A 21,711-nucleotide genomic window follows, 5' to 3' on the forward strand; every position below is an offset into this window, starting at 1 on the left:
TTGCCCACCTGCTAAGGGGCTGAACTCTCTAGTTTCCCCAACACCTAATTAGTCTCCCATAAAAGGAGCACTGTTAAAGCACTGTTAATTTCAACAGTAGTTTTTCTATTAAATCTTCTCCAAATCCAAAATGGAGTATAAAGGTCAGTATGAAATAAATGAAAATTAACTGGATTCTACAGAGGCAAGACTGAGCACATCCGTCCACCCCAACAGTAACCCCATTTAAATCAAATACAGTGTTTCTTGAAAGAGTTTTGCCAACTTCCTACCAAAAAAAAAAAAAAATCCCAGGAACACTTCCTATGTTGGCCAGTTTTTCTTTATGCAATTAAAATGGCTTTTCCTAAGAGCCAGGCTGGAGAAACAATATATTTTTACAAGCCCATTAGTCATATAGTCCAGCTTCATTATATCCTAATCATTCATCAGTAGTCCCTAATGAGGATGCTGTTGACTCCTGCGATGAGAATGTTAAGGAAAGGATGTGTTCACAATAGGCCATAAAATGTGTGAAAAACAGAATACCCCAAACCAGGAGAAAAGCCAATGAGTTCATCTGGCTTTCATTTTTGCTAACAGCGTTAACAGCTGTATGGACACAAACCTGCTTTAACTTCGAAGCCGTATCCTTAATTATTCATTCTCTCCATTCTCCCACCCTTCCCAAACTCCACGCCCTTAAGAGAAGTACAATACTTCATTCAGAATCGCTGTTATTAAAGACTCTCGTGGGGAATCATTTTGGCTTCATTCTTCTAGCAGACGTTTGTAACCGCTTATTCTAAATATTTCTCCTAACATCAAGCATCTACACGGCCGTCGGACTTGTGTGTGAACCTTAGCCGCTGAACCGTGGGAAGTCACAGTGTCGTGGCGGAGGGGAAGCTGGTGGATTCCGGGCATCCTGCACACCACCCGCCCAGCTACGTTCCTTTCACCCAGGCACCTTTCCAGGTTGCCAAAGGCTCTCACTCTGCGCCCATCCACGGGCGTACCCGAGCTTGGCTAGTGGGGGGAAAAAAAAAGCTGCTTCAACAAAGCCCAACGTGTGCAGCCTGGGTAAATGCAAGGATGAATTATGGGGACGCGCGTCGGGGCCGGCTGCAAAAGGGAAAGCGTTCATCTCATGATCTTGATGTAGAATTTCAGGAACCGAGGGGTCCTCTGAGATCCCCAGAACCTCTCCTCTCCGTTAAGCAGCTTTCAGGTCCCTTCCCTGCTCCCTCTCCATAGAAATCGGGATTGCCAGGATCTCAGCAGTGAGCACTGTTCCTTTTGGGTTAGGCGCAACTGGGGTGAGCCCTTCTGAGCCCCGCTGCGTGTAGATGCAGCTGGAGCCTAGAAGCGCCCCGGGCTCCGAGAAAAGCAATGTGCTTAGCAAAACCCAACCCTCCCCACTGCCATCAAGGCGGGCCCGCAGCCCTGCGGGCACCCGGCATCTGGACCCAGACAGGGGCGTCCCAACTGTCGCGCCCCGGCGCCAGAGGGCACCCAGGAGAGAGAACGCCCTGCGCCTCGCTCCCAGCACTGGGTCCCCAGGAGTCAGGGCTGTGCGCACCCGAGAGCTGGAGCCCTGGAGAATTCCTGTGCGGGCACAGTGGGGCGAGGGAGGCCCCCGACCCTCCCGGCCCAGCGCTCAGGTACCTCGCAGCCATACAGCTGACCCAGCTGCTCCACGATCCACTCCTCCAGCACGAGCCGCTTCCGAAGCTCCTTGCGATCGTATTTCACTGTCACTTTTCCCTGCTGGTGGCGCCGCTGCTGCTGCTGCTGCTGTTGCTGAACCTGCCCCGCAGCGGCCGCCGTGGCCACCGGCGCCGAGTCCTCCCGGGAGGAGCCTGAGCCACTGCTCGAGCCCGGGCTGCCGCCGGCGCCGCCCCGGGGACTCTGGAAGAAAACCCGCGCACCGCCGCCGCCGCCGGCCCCACCGGCCGCCTCGCTGCTGCCCGTCGCCACCGACATGTCCCCGCGCGCGCCGAAGCCCGAGTGCGGCCCGGAGGAGGGGCGGGCGGAGCGCGCCCGGCGCCGCTACCACCTCCGGCCGGGCAGCGGCATGCGAGGGGCTCGCCCGCACCTGCTCCGCGCGCCGCGCACGCCCGGCAGCCCGGCTTGAGGGGAGGTCGGGAGGAGCCGCGGCGACACCGAGGAGGACGGGAGGGGGAGGGCGGGGAAGAGGGAGGGGCGGGGACCGCAGCCTTAAAGACGCCGCCGAGGACCCTCCCGGTCCAGCCCCGGGAGGCGGATCTGGCGCCTGGCAAGCAGAGGGCCCGGGGCTTGGGAGTTGCGCGCGGAGGCGGGAGTGTGTGCGCGTAGGCGCGCGCGGCCGCCTGTGCGTAGACACCGGAGAGGACCGGCTTGGATCTGCTGCCAGAGATGGTCCTCCGCGCGGGTGACCGTGTCCTCTCCTCCCGGAGACGCAGAATTGCGCTTTTCGCCCCCAGCAGTGCCCGAGCTCACGAAACCCGCCGCCTCCAACGGCCTCGGCCCGGCGCCGCCCCGGGGGCAGGGGACCGCCCGGAGAGGGACGCGGGGAGGCACCTAGCCGCAGGTTCCTCGTGAAGGTTTTCTTTGCCCTCCCGCCTCTTGGGATGTTGGGGAAGCGTCTCTCTCCCTCTTGTCCCCACCCTCAGCTCCAAACACATTCCTATTCATGCCACTTCCTCTCTGAGATTGTGAGAAAAATTGACGAGGCGATGTTTGTGCAATCAGACAATCAAAGCGCCTGAGAAATTCTCTTCAGACCAGTTTTTCTCTCCTTACAAAGTGTCAGTTTATTCGCAGGCTGAGCATTCATATATCTTTGTATCTAAAGGGCTGAAGGCTTGATCCATCGCTTGGCTAAGAGGCTGGGGACATCCAGACAGCAAACATTTCTCTAAAGGAGTCAATGCTGTTTACTGGTCTTACATTTCTAGTATTGCATTCCCTGGCTAGTCAGCTTTCCTCTCTCTCAATACCACTGCCAAGCTACCTCTTTTTACCAGGGAAAGCAATTGCACTAATTCCACTCTCAAAACATCAGGCAGCCAAGTAGAGTTACAAATGAATGAGCTTATTATAAGGTTTAGGGCAAAGAGATGGGGAGGGAAATCATAAACAGAAAACTGCATGTGTATGTGTGTAAAATTATAGGGAGACACTACTCTATGTCTCTTGTACATAACATTACATTTCTGTTCAGGCAACTGAGAGAAACCGCAAAGATGCTCCAACACAGAGAGCAGCTTTTATGAACTTTTTGAAAAAGCTGGTGAAGTTTACCAGCAATTACTCCAAAAAGTTTCTCGGAAGGAAAGTAGATAAACCTGATTCCTTCTGAATATTTTCTAGGGCATCCCTGTGTGGGATTCTAGACCAACAGCTGTAAAGGGAAATAAAAGAAGTAACCAGCAACTTTCTCCCCAGCTTTTCCAGCTCTGCAATCCACCTGTGTGCAGGTCTGCTCTTCCCAGATTTATGATCAGCTTTGTTCCTTCCCTTTGAAGTTTTCACCAAGAGCCTGAGGAGGGATTTTCCCAAGGAGTTCCATGCCTGAAGCTCATCATCAGGACAGGGCAGGCCCTGAAGAGTGAAAGGTAAGAATCTAGTGGGGGATTGTACAAAATGGGATGGTTGGTGTGGGAGCCCTGGGGTCCTATCGCAATTAGAGGGGGTCAAGGCTGGAACCTCTCTGCCCCATGGAAGAGGCCAACTGTCCTCAAGGTAGGTTCCCCACCCAACTTTTCCCAGACAAAGGAGACAGAACTACCATGATTGGCCCCTAGAGATTGATGACTGTTTAACACCTCACCTCCACCCCCACCTGCCTGGGGGATCAGAGGTTGTTCAAAAACCCTGAACACATAGCCAAGAGGGTGAGTACCTCTGTTGGCCAGGAGGAAGAGAATGGAAGGCAGTGGTGATCAATGTCAGAAGAAGCTTGTCTCCAGCCATCTGGCACTGGTCCAAGTTAGCTAGTACCCGCTTTAACCAACCGAACCAACGAGGAGAATTTCAATCAAAACAAAAACAGCTAAAATTATAGTTAATGAAGGAGAAACTATATAAAATCTCTCCCTCATTCTGGCACTAAGACCTGGCTCTACCAATATTTTGAAAAATTGTGCCTGTGATCCAGGACTATGGCAAAGAGTGGAAAATTCCAACCAATTCCAACTCCTTTGAGTCTTTGGACAATGAATTCAGTCATTCAAGAACAACTTCAAAGAATTTATAAAAATTCACTAAGTTCTTTCTGAGAAATTCTTGTGTCAATTTTTTTTCACTGTGTAGGATCCTTTTATCCTTTGTGCTTAAAACTCAGTTTTCACTTCCAACTTCAAAAATGACAGGTACTAAGAGACATTTAAGAAGAAACTTAGGGTTTTAGGCATCTTCACTTGTAGAAAAAATGCCAGTGAGGAGTCAGTCAGTCTCTTTCCTCACATACATCAACCTTCAGTTGTCCAAATGAGTCACCTTGACTTACAATTAGGAGTTGAACTAACACAAAAGTTCTTTTTCCTGTAAACCCACTTGCTCCACCCAGGACCTGATTACACTTAAAGTGAACTCCCCGCCACACGGACACACACAGACACACGCAGACGCGCACACACACACACACACACACACTTTAATTCCATGTTTTGAAATATTTGGGAATAAGGGGTTTATTCTCAGGCCAGAGACCCTTTCCATAGATGTCTAAATTCAGCAAAACCAGCAATATTTCTCATCTTCAAGACTATACATTTTTGTTCAAGGCAAAGACTTTCTAACCCATTTAGGCAAGATTCTTCACATGCTGGTTAATCAAAAACAGTGGATGGCTTTTAGTGACTTGAATGTTCTGAGAATTTTCTCAAACACAAGAGATGAGCTTTTACCTTAAGGCAATTACTCCCTGCTGTGAAAGCAACCTAAGGAAGATTCGTCAATATCCTTTCTTCATAGCTTTGCATTTTCTTAAATTGCTCTCTGATTTGGAGAAAGTTTCTTTTAGGAATTATACATAGTTCCTTCATCTCTGAAAACGATCTTTATGCCTAAAGTTTGTTCAATAAGGTGACTTAGTCAGGGGTCCCAGCTTTCTTCACTCCCCCAGGGAAACAAAGATTAAATACAAATATTTATACTCAGATGCAGATTTCCTTACTCCTTACAGACTAGGTGTCGCAATAATTATGCAACATCTCGTAATCTACCTTGAGGCTGTGATAATGACAGTCCCCAAGGCCCACGATCCTGAACAGAGAATTCTTATCTTGACTAGTAAATGTCAGTGATAAGGCGCCTACATCCGAATTCTCTCAAGCATGTGGTAAAGCCAAAAGACAAATCAAAAGTCATTTGAAATCTGGTTTTCATCATAAAAGTAGAAGAAATTTAATCTGTCCCATTGGATTCTATCAGTTACCTGTGGCATTTTCTGTTTTCAGAAAACGGTCCATTATTTCCTTATTCCTTATGCAGTGATAGCACTAATGTCGATAGCCTGTCAATGTCATTTTTCTTTTGGCTACTGTTTCATGCTCTTTTTCTTTTCCTCCCCCTAACTCTAGGATTTTGATTGTATTGTCCATTACAATTTGGAATCATAATTCCAAAATAAACTTAGCCATTGCTTGTATAAATAACCAGAGTAACAGCAGTCATTGTCACCATTCTTAAATTTTGTCTCCACAATTACCAGAAATCCTTACCCTACGGTTCAGAGAGGAAGGGGGTAGGGGGTGGGAATCCATAGCTTTACCTCATCCCTTTTAACAGAGACTAAATATCCCACACCTTCCTATAAGCCTAGCTTGTAAATATTTTGTCTTTCTGTAACATGAGGGCCAAATCTGTTTCTGGAGGAACCCGTTATCCCCCATCTGGCCGATACCTTCTTGCCCTCCCCATTTCATTGCCAAACATGTTGGAAGAGCTGCCCATTCCCCCCTGTGTCTGTCTTCCCCAGTCACCATTCAGTCCCCCACAGTTCAGCTGTCTCCACTGGACTGAAGGCACCAGCCCAGGTCTCCAGGGAACTCCATGTTGCTCAATTCAGTGTGTGCCTTCCCACTCTTACCTAACTTGACCTCCTGCCACATTTGACAATCTTGAACCTCTCCTTGCTTTTCAGACTCTCTCCTCTCTTGGCTCCCCTGCCAACACCCTCCTGGTTTCCCTCCCACCTCTTTGTCCAGGTCTGGTGAGCTCCTTTTCCAGTATCCCTGCCTTAAAGGTTAATGGTTCCCCAAATTCTACCCTCTTCTCTTTGCTCCTTCACACACTCTCCAGGTGATTTTGTCTCCTGCTAAAGCTTCCATTTTGACAACCTACCATCCACCTGCCACCAACTCCCCAGATCATAAGCCGGAGCAGTTTCTGGTCCAAGCTTCAGATCTGCAGGAATTCCACACTTAGCACCAATGCACTATGCCCCTATGTTTATAATTAAAGTACGCAGATGTATGCCTCTATCAGTTCATTAGAGAAGAAAATACAGTAGTCCCCCCTTATCCCAGGGGATACGTTCTCAGACCCCTGTGGGCCCCTGAAACTGCAGAGAGTACCAAACCCTATATTTACTATGTTTTTTTCTATACACACATACTTGTGATAAAGTTTACTTTATAAATTAGGCATAGTAAGAGATTAGCAACAATAACTAACAATGAAATAGAACAATTATAACAATATACTGGAAGAAAAGCTGTGTGAATGTGGTGTCTCGGTCTCAAAATATCTTATTTGTACCGCGCTCAGCCTTCCTGTGATGATGTGAGATGATCAAATGCCTGTGTGATGAGATGACACGAGGGGAACGATGTCGCCTTCATCAGGCTGCTGTCGACCTTCTGACATGTCAGACGGAAGATCATCCACTTCGGGACCGAGGCTGACCCTGGCTCACAGAAACCACAGGTAAGGGGGCCGTAGTAGCACAGTGAGTATGTTTTTGGCCACGGGCCGCACAGTGAAGGGCGCTCTGGCTCCGCACGTTCCAGACATGCAATAAGAAGTACATTTATGGGGGCGCCTGGGTGGCACAGCGGTTAAGCGTCTGCCTTCGGCTCAGGGCGTGATCCCGGCGTTATGGGATCGAGCCCCACATCAGGCTCTTCCGCTATGAGCCTGCTTCTTCCTCTCCCACTCCCCCTGTTTGTGTTCTCTCTCTCACCGGCTGTCTCTATCTCTGTCGAATAAATAAATAAAATCTTTGGGAAAAAAAAAAAAGAAGTACATTTATGTCATCACCCAAATATATATCCACACACGTAACTTGCCCATATTACACGTGATACACCCTCCTACGTGTCCTAGTCTATTCTGTTCTGTTTCATTATTTGGAAGGAATGCTGGTTACAATCTACTGAACGGATTTCCCAGCCCACTGAAGGGTTGCAGTCCAGAGTTTGGGAAGAGCTGCCGTCAGCCAGAGCTGTGCCTACGAGAACAGATCCTGGCTCTGCTCAGTCTTCATGGCACACTGCGGGCTGCTTGTTTCTTCCCCTGGCACTCTCCTTCTGCCATGATGAGGTTATCAAGTGCTCTGGTAAACAACTTCAACCCAAAATGGCTGACCTCGGGCCTGTGTGTGATCGTCCCAAAGGTGCCACAGAAGAACTAAAGAGGAAAACTATTCTGGAAGTGAAGCTAGACCTTTTGCCAGACCTCCATGCTCCTCCTGCAGGAAATGGTGAAAGGCCTGGAGGATAAAGATCAGGAGGACGCTGGGGATTGGTAGACCCTCCAGTTTGAGGACAAGCGTGTTGTGGTGGTTAGCAGCACAAGCCCTGCATCCCAACCGCCTGGACTGAATCTGGCCTCTGCCACTTAGGCACTGTGTGACCTTGGCAAGTCATTTTACCTCTCTGTGCCTTCCTGTCTCCATCTAGAAAATGATCACGTCTCCAGTGCTTGTCCAAAAGGTTATTCTGAGGGAAAATGAGTCACTGGAAAGAAAGCACCTAAGACAGTGCATGCTGTTACGTGTGAACATAACGTGCCATAAACATGGCGGAGAGGACTGACTCACTATTGTTCCAACAATATCCCCGAGAAATTATGGCCACAGGCACATCTTGACTTCAGGGATGTGAAGCAAGCAGTGGGAAATCATCCCCATAGGCTTCCTGTTGCAGCTCACCCTATAGCGTGATTCAGTTATCATCCCCACTGGCAAATCCCAATAAAGGAAGGTAAGCATGTAACTCAACTGCTTACTCAGTTGGGACCTGCACCTCGATGTCTTGTAGTCACCCCAAATTAACAAATTCAAACCAAAACACCAGCTTCCCCAGCTGAGCCTACTTCACTTCCGGTTTTCCTTCTGGAGGGACTGTGTAATACCATTGTTACACCTACAAATTCTTGGTCTTACCCACTGTGTCCAGCCCATCAATAAGCAAACCCTAATGATCCCATGCTTGTCTGGGTCCGATCTGCCCCTCCTCTCTGTGCACACACTCTCGCCTGGGTTTCTCCTGTGGTCTCCTCGCTTGCCTCCACACCCTGCCTTCCACCCATTCTTCCTGTTGCTCCCACAGAGAGCTTTCTTTTTTTTTAATATTTTATTTATTTATTCATGAGAAACAGAGAGAGAAAGAGGCAGAGGAAGAGGGAGAAGCAGGCTTCCCATGGAGCAGGGAGCCCGAAGTGGGGCTCGATCCCAGGACCCCAAGATCATGACCCAAGCCGAAGGCAGATGCTTAACCAACTGAGCCACCCAGGGGCCCTGCACAGAGAGCTTTCTAAAGCAAATGTGATCATATCATATGCTTCCATATTCCCCGTTCCCTTCAGGCCACAGTCCAAACAACTTCACATGGCCCATAAGGCTCTCCTTGCTTTCTTTCCCAGCATCTGTTCAAATACTCCCCACCGCACCCCCAGACACACACACCTCACTCTGCCCAATACCTTACATAGCCTGGGGTTCCCAAATATAGAACGCTCCCTGTCTACTTTTGTCTGTGCCTACAACCTCACCTCCCAGTTCCCCGTGGCGCCAGCCTAACCCCTCACACCCCCAACTGGGGTTAGTCACCTCCCTGACTAAGCTCTCCCCACTTTCCTGGCAAGGTGTCACTCTCATGTCTGCCCCTTGGCCACCATCTATCCAACACATCACCCATCAAGCCTTTCTGTGATCAAATCTCTGCTCAAATGTCACCTCCTCAGACAGGCCTTCTCTCTGAACCTCTGACCCCTTACTCTCTTTATTTCTCTTCCTCCCTCTTATGACCACTTGAAAATTATATATATAATAATATAAGATACTATATTTTATATATCACATATATATTACATAATAGTATATATTATATGATGACAGAAGGATTCTATTGGGTCAGCTGTCCCTCCCACCACATTATAAACCCCTGAAGATAAGTATGTGACCAAGTGGGGTCCGTAGTCCCAGGACCAACAACAGTGCTTACAACGTGGTGGGCACTCCAAAATAGTGCATGAGTGAAACAATCTCCACTTCTGGCTCGACACGTGTTTTTCTTGATCGTCCAATATAAACATGCAAAAATGCAGATCTCATCACTCCTCAGTACAGGCCCAGTCTGGTGCTGGCTGTTCTTATAAGTCATAGGAAGTCACACTTCTCCCCCCAGCAGAGACACTCCAGGATTCTTACTAGGTTTCCCTAGTAAGTGGAGGGAAAAGGTTGCCCCCCGGACCTCCCAAGATCCTACACTCGAGCTGGATCTCGAGTCACCTCTTCCTGCAGCATTTAGTCTCGGCTTTGGAGCACCTGGTTGGCTGGAGGCTGTTGTGAGACATGGCTGAGCCATCAGGTGTAAAATCAAATTGTCATTCCAACTCTACTCCTATCACGACTCTGCCATCAGCTGGTCAGAGTCTCCCCCCAGGTGTTGTTTTCAAACTGTAAAAGTAGAACTGGTCAGAAGGTCACCACCTTAGGCCGTCTCTGGGGCCCCACCAATTCTGTTCTTTCCCAGGGCATTGTGGGCGGAGGTGTGGTCCTGCGGCGCTCGGCTGACCTGTAGCTTGATCCGCCTTCAACACACCTAGCAAGTCTGAAAACACGCCGACTGGTCTAACCCCCGCCCTCTGACCCCGGGCTATACCACTGGTCCTACGACAATGACAAATGTCTCTAAAACTTTCGAAGCACCCATTCTTGAGTTCTGGACGTACCTTGGCACGGACTAGAAACACACAGGTCAGGGGCGCCTGGGTGGCACAGCGGTTAAGCGTCTGCCTTCGGCTCAGGGCGTGATCCCAGCATTATGGGATCGAGCCCCACATCAGGCTCCTCCGCTATGAGCCTGCTTCTTCCTCTCCCACTCCCCCTGCTTGTGTTCCCTCTCTCGCTGGCTGTCTCTATCTCTGTCGAATAAATAAATAAAATCTTAAAAAAAAAAAAACACAAAAACCTCGGTTTAAAAAAAAAAAAAAAAAAGAAACACACAGGTCACCAGCCGGCATCAGGTCAGGAACCATGCCTGACAAAGCACTGTGCCATTTTGTAATTACAAATGGCTTATGAACTTTAATAGCTATAATAATAGCAATAATAATTGGGCATTGTCCTCTAGCTAGAGAGAATGAGACGCTGGTTTTATTTCCTCCTCTAGAAATCTTTGACAAAAATCGAGCTGAGTCCAAAGCTATAAGCAATTAAAGCAGTATGGTATTGGCATGAAAACAGACACACGGATCCATGGAACAGAATAGAGAGCCCAGAAATAAATCCACATATATATGGTCAATTAGTTTATCACAAAATAGCCAAGAAAATACAATGAGGAAAGCATGCTCTCTTCAATAAACGGTGCTGGGAAAACTGGACAGCCACATGCAAAAGGATGAAACTAGACCAGCATTGCATTATATACATAAAAATTAACTCAAAATGGATTAAAGACTTGAATGTAAGACCTGCCACCATAAAACTCCTAGAAGAAAACACAGGCAGTAAATTCCTTGATATCGGTCTTCGTGATGTATTGTTTTTTGTTTTTTTTTAATCTGACAGCAAAAGTAAATAGTGGGACCATATCAAACTACAGAGCTTCTGCACAGCAAAGGAAATCATCAACAAAATGAAAAAGCAACCTGCTGAGTGGGTGAAAATATATGTAAGTCATGTAACTGATAACTGATATATATCCAAAATATATAAAGAGCTCCTACAACTCAAGGGCAAAAGAAAAAGAAAAAAGAAAGAAAAAATCCAATTTAAAAAATGGGCAGAGGGGGCACCTGGGTGGCACAGCGGTTAAGCGTCTGCCTTCGGCTCAGGGCGTGATCCCGGCGTTATGGGATCGAGCCCCACATCAGGCTCCTCTGCTATGAGCCTGCTTCTTCCTCTCCCACGCCCCCTGCTTGTGTTCCCTCTCTCGCTGGCTGTCTCTATCTCTGTCAAATAAATAAATAAAATCTTTAAAAAAAAAAAAATGGGCAGAGAATCTGAACATTTTTCCAAAGAAGACAGACAGATAGCCAGCTGGTACTTAAAAAGGTGCTCAACATCATTAATCCAGGGAAATTCAAAACAAAACCTGGAGGTATCACCTCCCACCTGTCAAAATGAGAATATCAGAAAGACAAGAAATATTAAGTTTTGGTGAGGATGTGGAGAAACAGGAACCCGTAGTGTTGGGGGGAATGCAAACTGGTGCAGCCACTGTGGAGAACAGTATGGAGGTTCCTCAAAAAATTAAAAATAGAGCTACCATAACATGCAGCAACTTCACTTCTGGGTATTTATCCAAAGAAAACAAAAACACTAAAAATACCTGCACCTCCATGTTTATTACAGTGTTATTTACAATAACCAAGACCTGCAAACAACCTAAGTGGCCATGGATGGATAAATGGTAAAGAAACCGTGAGAAAGATGCGCTCGCACACCATTGCTGTAGAGGATGGCGTGAGAATCCTTGCTTTAGAAATCAGCATCCCTGTTCCCATATGCGTCTCTCATCACTGTGGGAATTATCATGCGGTGTTGATTGTGCTGTATTGTATGTTGCATTGTGTTACCATGGGCCCCATCCCCGTGGACAGGGGGTGGTTATTCAGGAAGGGCTTGACATTCCCAGTGTCAATTGTCTCAAGATCTGGAAGGTCCTTCTGGAAACTGAACTCTTCTAGCTACTGCACAGGGAGATGAGAAAAAAGCTTTTTCCTTGGCCTTGTGATTACACTGGAAAAGATGTCTAGAACTAATTCTGCTCTGCTTATGGTGTCCTCCATGGGGAGGTGGACCCACAACAGGGCCAGCAGGTCCTGAGTTAGTCTTATGTGGAACAGACGACCCAGGGTGATAATATTTTGAGTCTGACAATACCAAAAGCTGCTCGTCACTGGCATCTATTAGGCGTCAGGCATTTTATTATAAATGCTATCTCATTAAACGTCCCACAATCCCACATGATTATCTACCTTGCAACGTTGATGGCCATGTTCATTTGAAAGATAAGGAAATCAAGCTACAAGAAGTTAAGTAACTCCTACTTCCAACCTAAGGTTTTATAGGACGTGGAGCTGGGATCTTATTTTGCACCTGCTGGCCTAGTTAATAATAAAATCTGACTTGAACGTCCCCAGTCTGCCCTCAGTTCTATGCAGGGGTGTTAGGACAGGGCTGTGTTTAGGGCAAGGCCATAGGATTGTGGGCATACAGCGTCCCCTCTCCTTCCATTCAGCCTTGGCTCAGTGTAGCCTGGAGTCATTGTGAGAGACTCTCGGGGGCCAGTCAGCCTCAGAGGAGCATGAACCCACCCCTCCCAAGATTGCTAGTCTACTTCCAAGTCTAGAGGAGCCAAGTTCTGTTTTCACTGATGAAGGCAGTTTTCCTTTCCCCTCCTCTGCTTTGAAAAATGATAACCTCTGAGATAGATCAGCAATTATAAATAGCATCTGCTGGCTCTTCAGCTCCGTGGTCCCTGCCAGGTGGGAGGCAGATCCGATGCTGGGCCCACCCCACACCAATTAAGCCAAAGCCTACGGAGGCCAGGACTGGGTGCTGGTGCTGCTCAAAATTCCCTGGGTGACTCCCCTGGGCAGCTAGGTTGAGGACCACTGTCACAGACCATCTGGGGACAATCTTATGTGTGACAACTTTCTCAGCCTTCTTCCGTTCTTTCCCACTCTTAACTCTCCTCTGGAATTTGTTCCACAAAAACCTCAGAATCATCATCATCAACCCTCCAAAAGTGCTTAATCAAGTATGTCAATTTCATTAAAAAATGCACAATTCAGTCACAGTGTGAATTTCACTGTACAATCTGAAACTGGTGAAGCAATTTCGCAACTGTTTTGAAATATAAAGAGTAGATATTTATTGGTAGACAAAATACCTTGATTATAGAATAATAAAGGGATTAGATATAATTATATGATTGTATAAATAAGTAAATCTCTCATACCACCAAAAAATCTAATTACCTAACTAAAAAAAAAAACAAAAACAAAAAACAAACCAACCAACCTTACAGAGTATGGTCTGTCAGAACCTTGTGTAGAAAATCATATTGATCCTAGGAATCATAACATGTTGAAAAAGTAGAGAATGGCATTTCTTTCTAGCTTTCTTATTTAAGATAACAGAAAAATCCATCGCACTATGTTGCATATATAATGTTTGAAAAACAGACCAAATTATAATGTTCTATGTCATGGTATAGCAATAACACTACAGCCCGGAAAATGAGCCAAGCAGTAAGTGTGCATAATGCCCGCCATGTAGACAGCAAAGCAATAAAGCTTCAGAATAAACCCTAAATGGCATTAACCTCCTCTGCTCCAACTGCCCAACCCCCAGAGAGAGAAAATTATTAAAAATTCCACAAATGCCCTTTGGCTGTCTGAACACTTCTGCAGGTTTCATATAGAAAAGCCCAGAAATGCTGTAGAGCATAATGAATAAAGGTAAGCCTCAAGGTACTTCCAGAACTGTCACTGTATATATCATAGACCTGCGATTATAATCACGGCCACCATTTCAGAAAGTACAAATGCTGGTAAATTCATGGTTCTGGTGAACCAAGAAATGTGGAGTCTTTTAGGAAAAGAGGGTGAGACTCTAACATATCTGTTGTGCCATATCCCCTGTTCTGTCCTGTACAAGCCGTCGGGCTGGGCCACAGGGCAGACCCCACACATGGGGAGGTCAGCTGGGCCATCTACCGTTGCTAATCCTGGCATGTGGTTGTGGGTGGGTTCCAGGCTGTGAGCCAGGCTGTGAGTGGGTGATGTGTGTCCCTCTTCCCGATTTCTGGGTCCCCTACCTCCTCCTGGTGCATATTCCAAGCGCCCCCTCCATCACAACCCTTCATGGGCAGAGCTTCTCACAAGGCTCTCCCATGCCACATGCCTCCCATTCCTCACCTCCTCCCTGCCCCCTGACTTCCCAACTCCCCCACCCCTGTTCACCCATCTCCCACCCCCCATCCTCCACCAGCCCTCTCTCTCATCCTTCAGCACCAAGGTGGCAACTACTGACTGGGATAAGCCGGCTGTATGATAATGACACAAGGCAACAAGCCTGTACTGAGCTGAATAGTGTCCCCACTCCCCAAAATTCATGTCCTCCCTAGAACCTCAGAATGTGACTTTATTGGACAAAGGATCATTGCAGACGTAATTAGTTAGGATGAAGCCATACTGAAGTAAGGTAGGCCTTCAATTCAACATACCTGGTGTCCTTCTAAGAGGAAAAGAGACCCAGGGACACAGACACCCGCAGAGGAAGACTGAAGAGACACAGAGAAGACCTTGGATGACAGAGGCAAAGATCGGAGTGATGCATCGCCGAGTCAAGGAATGCCAAGGACTGCTAGGAACCACCAGAAGCTAGAAGAGCCAAGGAAGGCTCTTTGCCCAGAGATCATGGCCCTGCCAACAACTTGATTTTTTAACTTTGAGCCTCCAGAACTGGAAAAGAATAAATTTCTGTGGTTGTAAGCCACCCAGTTTGTAAGACTTTGTTAGTCTAGCCCTAGGAACTAATATAGAGCCTTTAAAAGCAAGTGTGTACCTGGTGGCGAGCTAGGGCCTCCTGCTGAGGTGGAAAATAAGTTTCTTCTCAAATGGCCACTCATGTTGCTTCATAGGGCCACTTAGCACGAGGCTTGGAGCTGGACTGTGAGGCCATGTCCAGGCTCTGCAAGGAAGAATGACATCAGGCGCTAGCATTGTCTGCCATGGACCGCAAAGAGAGAGTGACAGCTCAGGCCCGTCCTGCTGGTGGCACTTCCCAGGCTCATAGGCCACGTTTTCCGGTAGGCGACTCCCACCATCATCCGTGATCCTACCATGTTGCAAAGTTTTCTATTTTTCACTTTATAGGGAAAAAAGGAAACAAATACAAAATAACACACTTAGAATTAGAAGTTAACTTTTTCAAATAAATCTAATCTTTAAAAAAAGGTGGAATCATTCATTCTTATACAAATACACTGCATGTCAGCTGATTTCTTAATTAATGGAAACCAGACCCACTACCTCTTTAGTAGACTAAAGAATGTTACAGAAAGGTCCGGCAAGAAAGGACCAGCTTGTAAAAGTTTAAATAGATAAGATACAAAGTCAAAGTGGTTCTATAAAATTTGTAAGGCTGGAAAAACATAGTCTCTAACCAATAGGGTTAAGATGATAAAATCTCGGAAGAAAAACAAAGAATGATCTGGCTTACTGTATTAGCTTTGTACCCCTACTACCTAGCATGGTATTTGGCGAGTGGTAGATATAATAATGAATACCTGACTACATATGTTAATTTAAAAGAAACATATATTTAAATACCAAATGCTATTTGGACATAAAAATACCATCTTGATAAGCTGTAACTCACTATACTCTTCCACTCAAGCTTATTGAGAGAGGAACATTGAGAATCACGTCAACATTCCAAAAGTCAATATCAAAGAGAATGGTAATACTATCACTGTAATAACAACAGCAATACTCATATAAGCTCCTAAATGCCAGCTACTCTTAGGATTGCTTCTTTTACATCTACTAACTCTTCAATCCTCACAACTCATCATTTTGTAGATGAGGCCATGGAAACACAGAGAGGCCAAGTAACTTGCCCAAATCACACCGCTGGTAAGAGCCAGCTAGCCAGCGTAGCCCCCGATGCTATGCAGCCTCTGATCAGAGTCATTCCTCCAGCCAGTGTTTGCAAAGTACTCATTCCATGCAAGTCTGGCCATCGCACTGAGACAAAGAAGAACCATTGAGTCCCTGCAGGGGAAATTCTTCCTGATCACAACACACTCCTGTCCCTGCAAACCCCAGATTCTGACACTCCACAGTGTCCTTCATAAAGCTGATATTAAAACTCAGCAAGCTGTCACTTACTCAATTCTTTCTCTCCACTGAATCAGGCAAGTTCAGAGGAGCCTTTGCATTGTAACACGCCATGAACCGAGTGCGAAGCATGGTGTAATTGGAAAGGACCTGGAGATGTGGCTTGTCTTCCTACAGGAGAAAAGGTAGTGTTTGCAAAAAAATTAATTTAGTTTGTTTAAAAAGCTGAACTGTTTGTTTGCTTAAACAGCTATCTTTCCAGATGTCACATTTCCCCTGGACATGGACATAACCACCCCTGGACATGGTTAGAATGGATAGATGGAAATTAAATTGTAAACAGGCAAGGGCTCAACAGTGATGATTCTATCTGCAGGATCAAGTGATGACTTCCTTTTGCCAAACCTCCTGGAAGTTCTAGTAAATTTTTTTTTAGTGCAAATGAGAAATTAGAATGGTCTTGAGGGGTTTTTGCTAATGGGGATGCTTTACCTGATGTGGCCACCATAATATGTGAATCATGGTTATGTATGGACTCCTTGAACCGCCCCCAGACACCTTCTAGGGTAGAGCTAGTCAGCTGAGCCTTTATTGGCATTAAATGATGTCTTAAAACTATTCAGAAATACTGTAATCAATACATTTCTTTTCTGGGAAATAAACACCACGCAAGGATTTTATGTGGCACTTGTCCCCATCTGGCCCACGAGCTACTTAGCTTATGTACCTTCTTTTACATCAGTCATGCAGTGTGTGTTCATTAGAGTAGCTAACTGCTATGGCCAAGATCCAAAATACGTACCGGGTCCACCGCTCTAGAAGTCTGTGCTGTGTTCTCATATTAATGCTGGGCGGACGACAGCCCTCCTCCATAGCGGCCCCCCTCCATGCAGGCACTTAAGAGAGACTCAGGCTATGAAAATTCTGTCATCTTCAGTTGTGGTTTTCAAGGTGTGGAAATCAAGCCTTCAGAAAAGGAAAGCCTGGAAGACAGCCATGGGGTAGGTTTCCAGAGACCAGGCCAGGAAATGTATCACATCACGTTCTATTGGGCAGGAGTCCGTCACATGCGCTCCTCCTAATTGCAAGGTAATGAAATTTTGATTTATGAGAAATATATATTTGGTCACGTAGAAGGCCAGCATATATTTCTCATATTTATTTGGGTTTCCTCCACAGTTCCTGTCTCAACAGCTCCTAAAACCTTTCCAGTGTCCTAAGTGTTGAGCATGATAAAGGTATCTTTTGTTACGTTAATAAGACGGCTTTGGAATCTCACCTGGGGATGGGGACGAGTTGCAAGAGGAGTCAGCCCTGTGATTACAGGGGTGGAACTTCCAGTCTCACTCCCTGACCTCTGGGGAGAGGCGAGAGGCTGGAGGTTGAATCAATTGCCTATGGCCAATGATTTCATCAGCCATGTCTGGCTAATGCAGCCACCATAAAAACTCCAAAGGGCAGGGTTCGGAGAACTTCCAGGTTGATAAACACTTGGAGATTTGGGGAGAGTGGAGCCCCAGGGAGGGCATGGAAGGTCCATACCCTTCCCCCCATGCCTTGCCCTATGATTTTTTCCCATCTGTCTGTTCCTGAGGTATATCCTTTTCCAATAAACCGGTGATCTAGTAAGTAAAATGTTCCTCTGAGTTCCCTGAGCCAGTCTAGAAAATAAATCAAACCCAAGGAGGTGTGGGAACCTCTGATTTATAGCTGGTCTGTCAGAAGTACAGGCGACAACCCGGATTTGCAACTGACCTCTGTAGGTTGGGGTGGCGGAGGGAAGAGGGACAATTCTATACGACTGAAGACTGAACCCTTAACCTGTGAGATCTGATACTATATCTGGGTATTGTCAGAATTGAGTTGAGGGCACCTGGGTGGCTCAGTCAGTTAAGCATCTGCCTTCTGCTCAGGTCATGATCCCAGGGTCCTGGGATGGAGCCCCACATTGAGCTCCCTGCTCCCTGGGAGTCTGCTTCTCCCTCTCCCCTCCCCCCAACCCCGCTTGTATTCTCTGTCATGCTCTCGCTCTCTCAAATAAATAAATAAAATCTTTAAAAGAAAAAGAAGGAATTGACTCGAGTTGAATACTCAGACACACTGCTGGTGAGAGAGAATTGCTTGGTGTTCTATGGGAACCTCTCTCTCTCTCTCTCTCTCACACACACACACACACACACACACACACACACACACACGTAAGGAATTGGGTCCAGGAATCCAAAAGGCAAGGACAGCTGGGAAATAGAGTTCAGCCATGAAGTCTCCAGGAGGAAAAGGAGAACATGGGTTTTGATGAGCCCCTAATGGTCTTTGCCACATAGAGCTGTGAGATTATGAGTAAACCCTAAAGCTTATTTCCCACTTGCAATAAAGATGTTCCATTCTGAACAGTGTAGGCTATAGGAAGAGTTTTGGTTACTACTTTAAAGTTCTGGTTTTAGGGCTTTTCTGGACAAATAAAAACTGACAAAAGCCTTAACTATGGCAGTAATCCATATTAGGCCCTGGAGTCAAAGAAACCTGGATTAGAATCTAGGCTTTGTCACTTAGTAGCTGGTTGATCTGGGCAAGGTAATAAATTTTCTTAGCCTCCGTAAAATGGGTACAAGAATAGTAGCTGTCACATCGAGGTCTTACGAGGATGAAACAAGATCCTGGGATTAGTTTCTGTACTACGGAGTGATTAACGTGGGGCCGAGCACAGTTGTTCCCACATTCTCCCAGGAGATCTACCACCAATTGACCGGATTCTCTAATTTCTCTGATTAGCACAGTATTACACAAAATCACTCCAGGCTCAACACCAGAGCTACAGGGCATCCTTCACACTTCACATCTCTTTAAAGCATCCAGTCTCAGAAATACCCTCCTGATGAGGGAGGGGGTCCCGCTTTGGTCGAGCTCTGCCAGGACCGGCTGTATCATCAGGGGAGGGTGCATGGTGCAAAATGCGACTGTAGGCCCTTGTTCAAAGATCAGTAATCATTTCAGGACGACGCCAGCAGACCCCACCTGAGGCCCTTCTAACCGCGGGTGCTGTGCGACTGCTTAGGCCACAGGGGCTGAAGGCCGGCCCTGAGCTCCACCCCTGCCTCCCCAGAACTGATTTTCTGTGACTTCTGAGGAATTTCCCGAGCAATACAGCTTCTGGGTTGGTTGGAAGTGTTGACATCAGCATCATTGTGAAACCGTGTCTCGTCAGGTGCAAGTTCACCGCTTACTTCTGTCACTTTCTTTGGATTGCAGGCATGCAGGCTCTGAGCCGAGAATCCTGACTCTGACTTCCTCCAGAGTGTCTCCAGGCACCTGCTCCCCAGGGGCCCGGTGGCTCCTCACGCCTGGCAGCAAGGCCTTCCCCAGCGTGCAGCCCTCAGGCGCCGAGGATGGGTGTGCAGTCTGCGCATTTGCACACCAAATACAGGGCGTGTTCTTCACATCGACTGAAATCTGTTCGGGCCCCACATGGTCACGTCTTCAGGTTTTCAGCAGAATCCAGAAGTACAGATTTTTTTAATGTGAAATCTCCTAATTCTAAGATGTTGACAACTTAAATAAAAGTTTAGGAAAACTGCAAGGAGAACGGAAGATGTCTGTGAGCCTGAAGCTCCAGCTCTCTGACTTCACCTCATTGAAGACCCGCAGCACCTTAGAGATGCTTCCCGTCACCTACCCACACCCATGCCCCTCCTACAGGCCGCACTTGTCATCCCCCTGCCGCTAGTGGGCTGCAGAAAGCACACAGTGTTCCCCGTGCACACCCAGCATCTTAGGGTGTCCGGGGCTCCCCCGGAAGCAGATGAGGCCATGGGGCGCTGTGGTCTCTTTGCTCAGCCCATGAGCCAGGGGAGCCTGGAGGAGGAGGTGAGAAGGTGAAGCCTGCGGGGCCCTAACAGACCCAGGGGGAGCTGGTCTCGGGTGAAGCCTGCTGGCCTGGGAAGTGGGGGGCCGGTGGTGAGAAGGGGTGGTGCCAGGAACAAGAGTGTGAGGGCACCGGTGTGCCTGGGACAGAGAGCAACAGGACAAGCCCACCCACCTCAGGGCTTTGCCCCAGGCCATCCTCGGGTGTCCAGGCCGCGTCAGAGAACTGGTGACAATAAAAGGCTTTTGGCCCCCGTAGATGGATTGTGTGCCTGGAGAACAGTGTTCCCTACGAAGAAGTGAGAACGAGACTCCTGACTATGAGTTTGCGTCCCTCGCTGCGAGCTGGAGGCCCCCAGTGTCTTGCCCAGGGTAAGAGGCACAGAACGCTCTCCTACCCCAGCAGCCCCACAAGGAGCAAACACTTTAGAATTTGTTCATACTTTCACTGTGGGTTTCTGTTTGATTAATTCCACGTTCCCAGGAAGTGCCCGTGGCAGTTTCAACAACACGATAGCTCTTGTAGGGGTGTGGGCGGAGTGGAAGGGGGGGTGACAACTTTGTAAGGCCCCTGATTGACACCAGGAATAGGAAAAGACCGTTGGCGCCATTCTGTCCCAGAAGCGCGCTGTGCCACTGAGAGCCAGTCTGAGCAGGGGGCCCGGGGACGACGGTTCAGGAGCTAGAGGGCCAAACAGCTGGCTCCGCCCCATAGGCTCAGGCTGGCGGCTTTCTAACCCAGACTGTGGGGCCTAGGACGTTAGGACAGAGAGGTTAGGGCCATGTCCAGGCAGCGTGGAGGTGAGCACGAACCTCAGAGAAGATCTGAGCTTGCGAGGAGGGCTGAAAGGACTAGAACCTTCTGGGACCCTTTAGACCCTTGGGCTCAGATAAGCTATCAGACTGCCTAGGCCGCTGGTGGATAGACACTTAGCCAAGCATGACCTGCTCATCCTAAGTGAGCATCAGTAGATTAACATCCGGAGTGATGTTAATGTGATTTGAGGTGGGCAGTGACAGGTGTTGTATGTAGCCTTATACTGGAATTACTGATATCTTTACCAAAAATCTATCCGTGCGATACAGAGCCAAGTGCAAATGTGGCAACTATGGCATTCTGCAGATTCACTCAAAGTAAATGAGGTATATTTTCTTGCCTAAATTACCCAGTATGGTTTGAACACTGACTACATTAGCCGTACAGATTTTAACTTTCATTTCTCTCTAAATTGTATAGCTCCGTGGCAAATGTTTAAATTCGAGATGGCTTGTGTTAGCAAACATTTTAAAAGAAACATGCATACCCTTAAAGTATTTGTTTCAATTTTCATCTTTCTAAAGTAGTAGAATGAGTCCTTACAGAGTTTCGTGCGATGTTGTCCATAGTCCTTGCCTCTGAAGCAATGCAGAATGTCCGCGAATTCACCGAGCGCTTCAAATGCACCGCTGAGTATTGCAAAGATCTGTTCTATAACGGTGCCGGCATGCGAGAGCGAAGAGAAGGAAGAAGGCAGAGAAAGGAAAAACAAGAGAAGGGAAAGATTCAGTGTCTCAGGCAGGTGATGCGGACGTCCCCCGTCA

At 47.4% G+C, this 21,711-nt stretch overlaps 1 protein-coding gene and 1 long non-coding RNA gene across 3 annotated transcripts in view; one reads left to right on the forward strand and one right to left on the reverse strand.

Moving 5' to 3' along the window:
- The window catches only part of PPP1R14C (protein phosphatase 1 regulatory inhibitor subunit 14C), an 84,205-nt gene extending 82,108 nt beyond the window's left edge, over positions 1 to 2,097 (reverse strand). Inside the window, exon 1 of the mRNA XM_026505043.4 lies at positions 1,648 to 2,097. Coding sequence (XP_026360828.1) covers positions 1,648 to 1,965 — 318 coding nt within the window. The 5' untranslated portion in view covers positions 1,966 to 2,097. The remainder of the gene's footprint in view (positions 1 to 1,647) is intronic.
- On the forward strand, positions 1,415 to 21,426 carry LOC113259557 (uncharacterized). Of its 2 annotated transcripts, none has more exons than XR_006410175.3 (5): positions 1,415 to 1,643; positions 3,409 to 3,578; positions 6,736 to 6,894; positions 16,347 to 16,454; positions 19,519 to 20,932. It is a non-coding gene; the product is annotated as an uncharacterized LOC113259557 (long non-coding RNA). The 2 variants fall into 2 exon arrangements; XR_006410176.3 differs by having other exon boundaries at positions 1,423 to 1,643; positions 3,489 to 3,578; positions 19,519 to 21,426.
- The last annotated feature ends 285 nt before the right edge of the window (positions 21,427 to 21,711 follow it).

Source organism: Ursus arctos, unplaced genomic scaffold (assembly GCF_023065955.2).
Source record: "Ursus arctos isolate Adak ecotype North America unplaced genomic scaffold, UrsArc2.0 scaffold_13, whole genome shotgun sequence".
In the NCBI taxonomy this organism is placed as follows: domain Eukaryota; kingdom Metazoa; phylum Chordata; class Mammalia; order Carnivora; family Ursidae; genus Ursus; species Ursus arctos.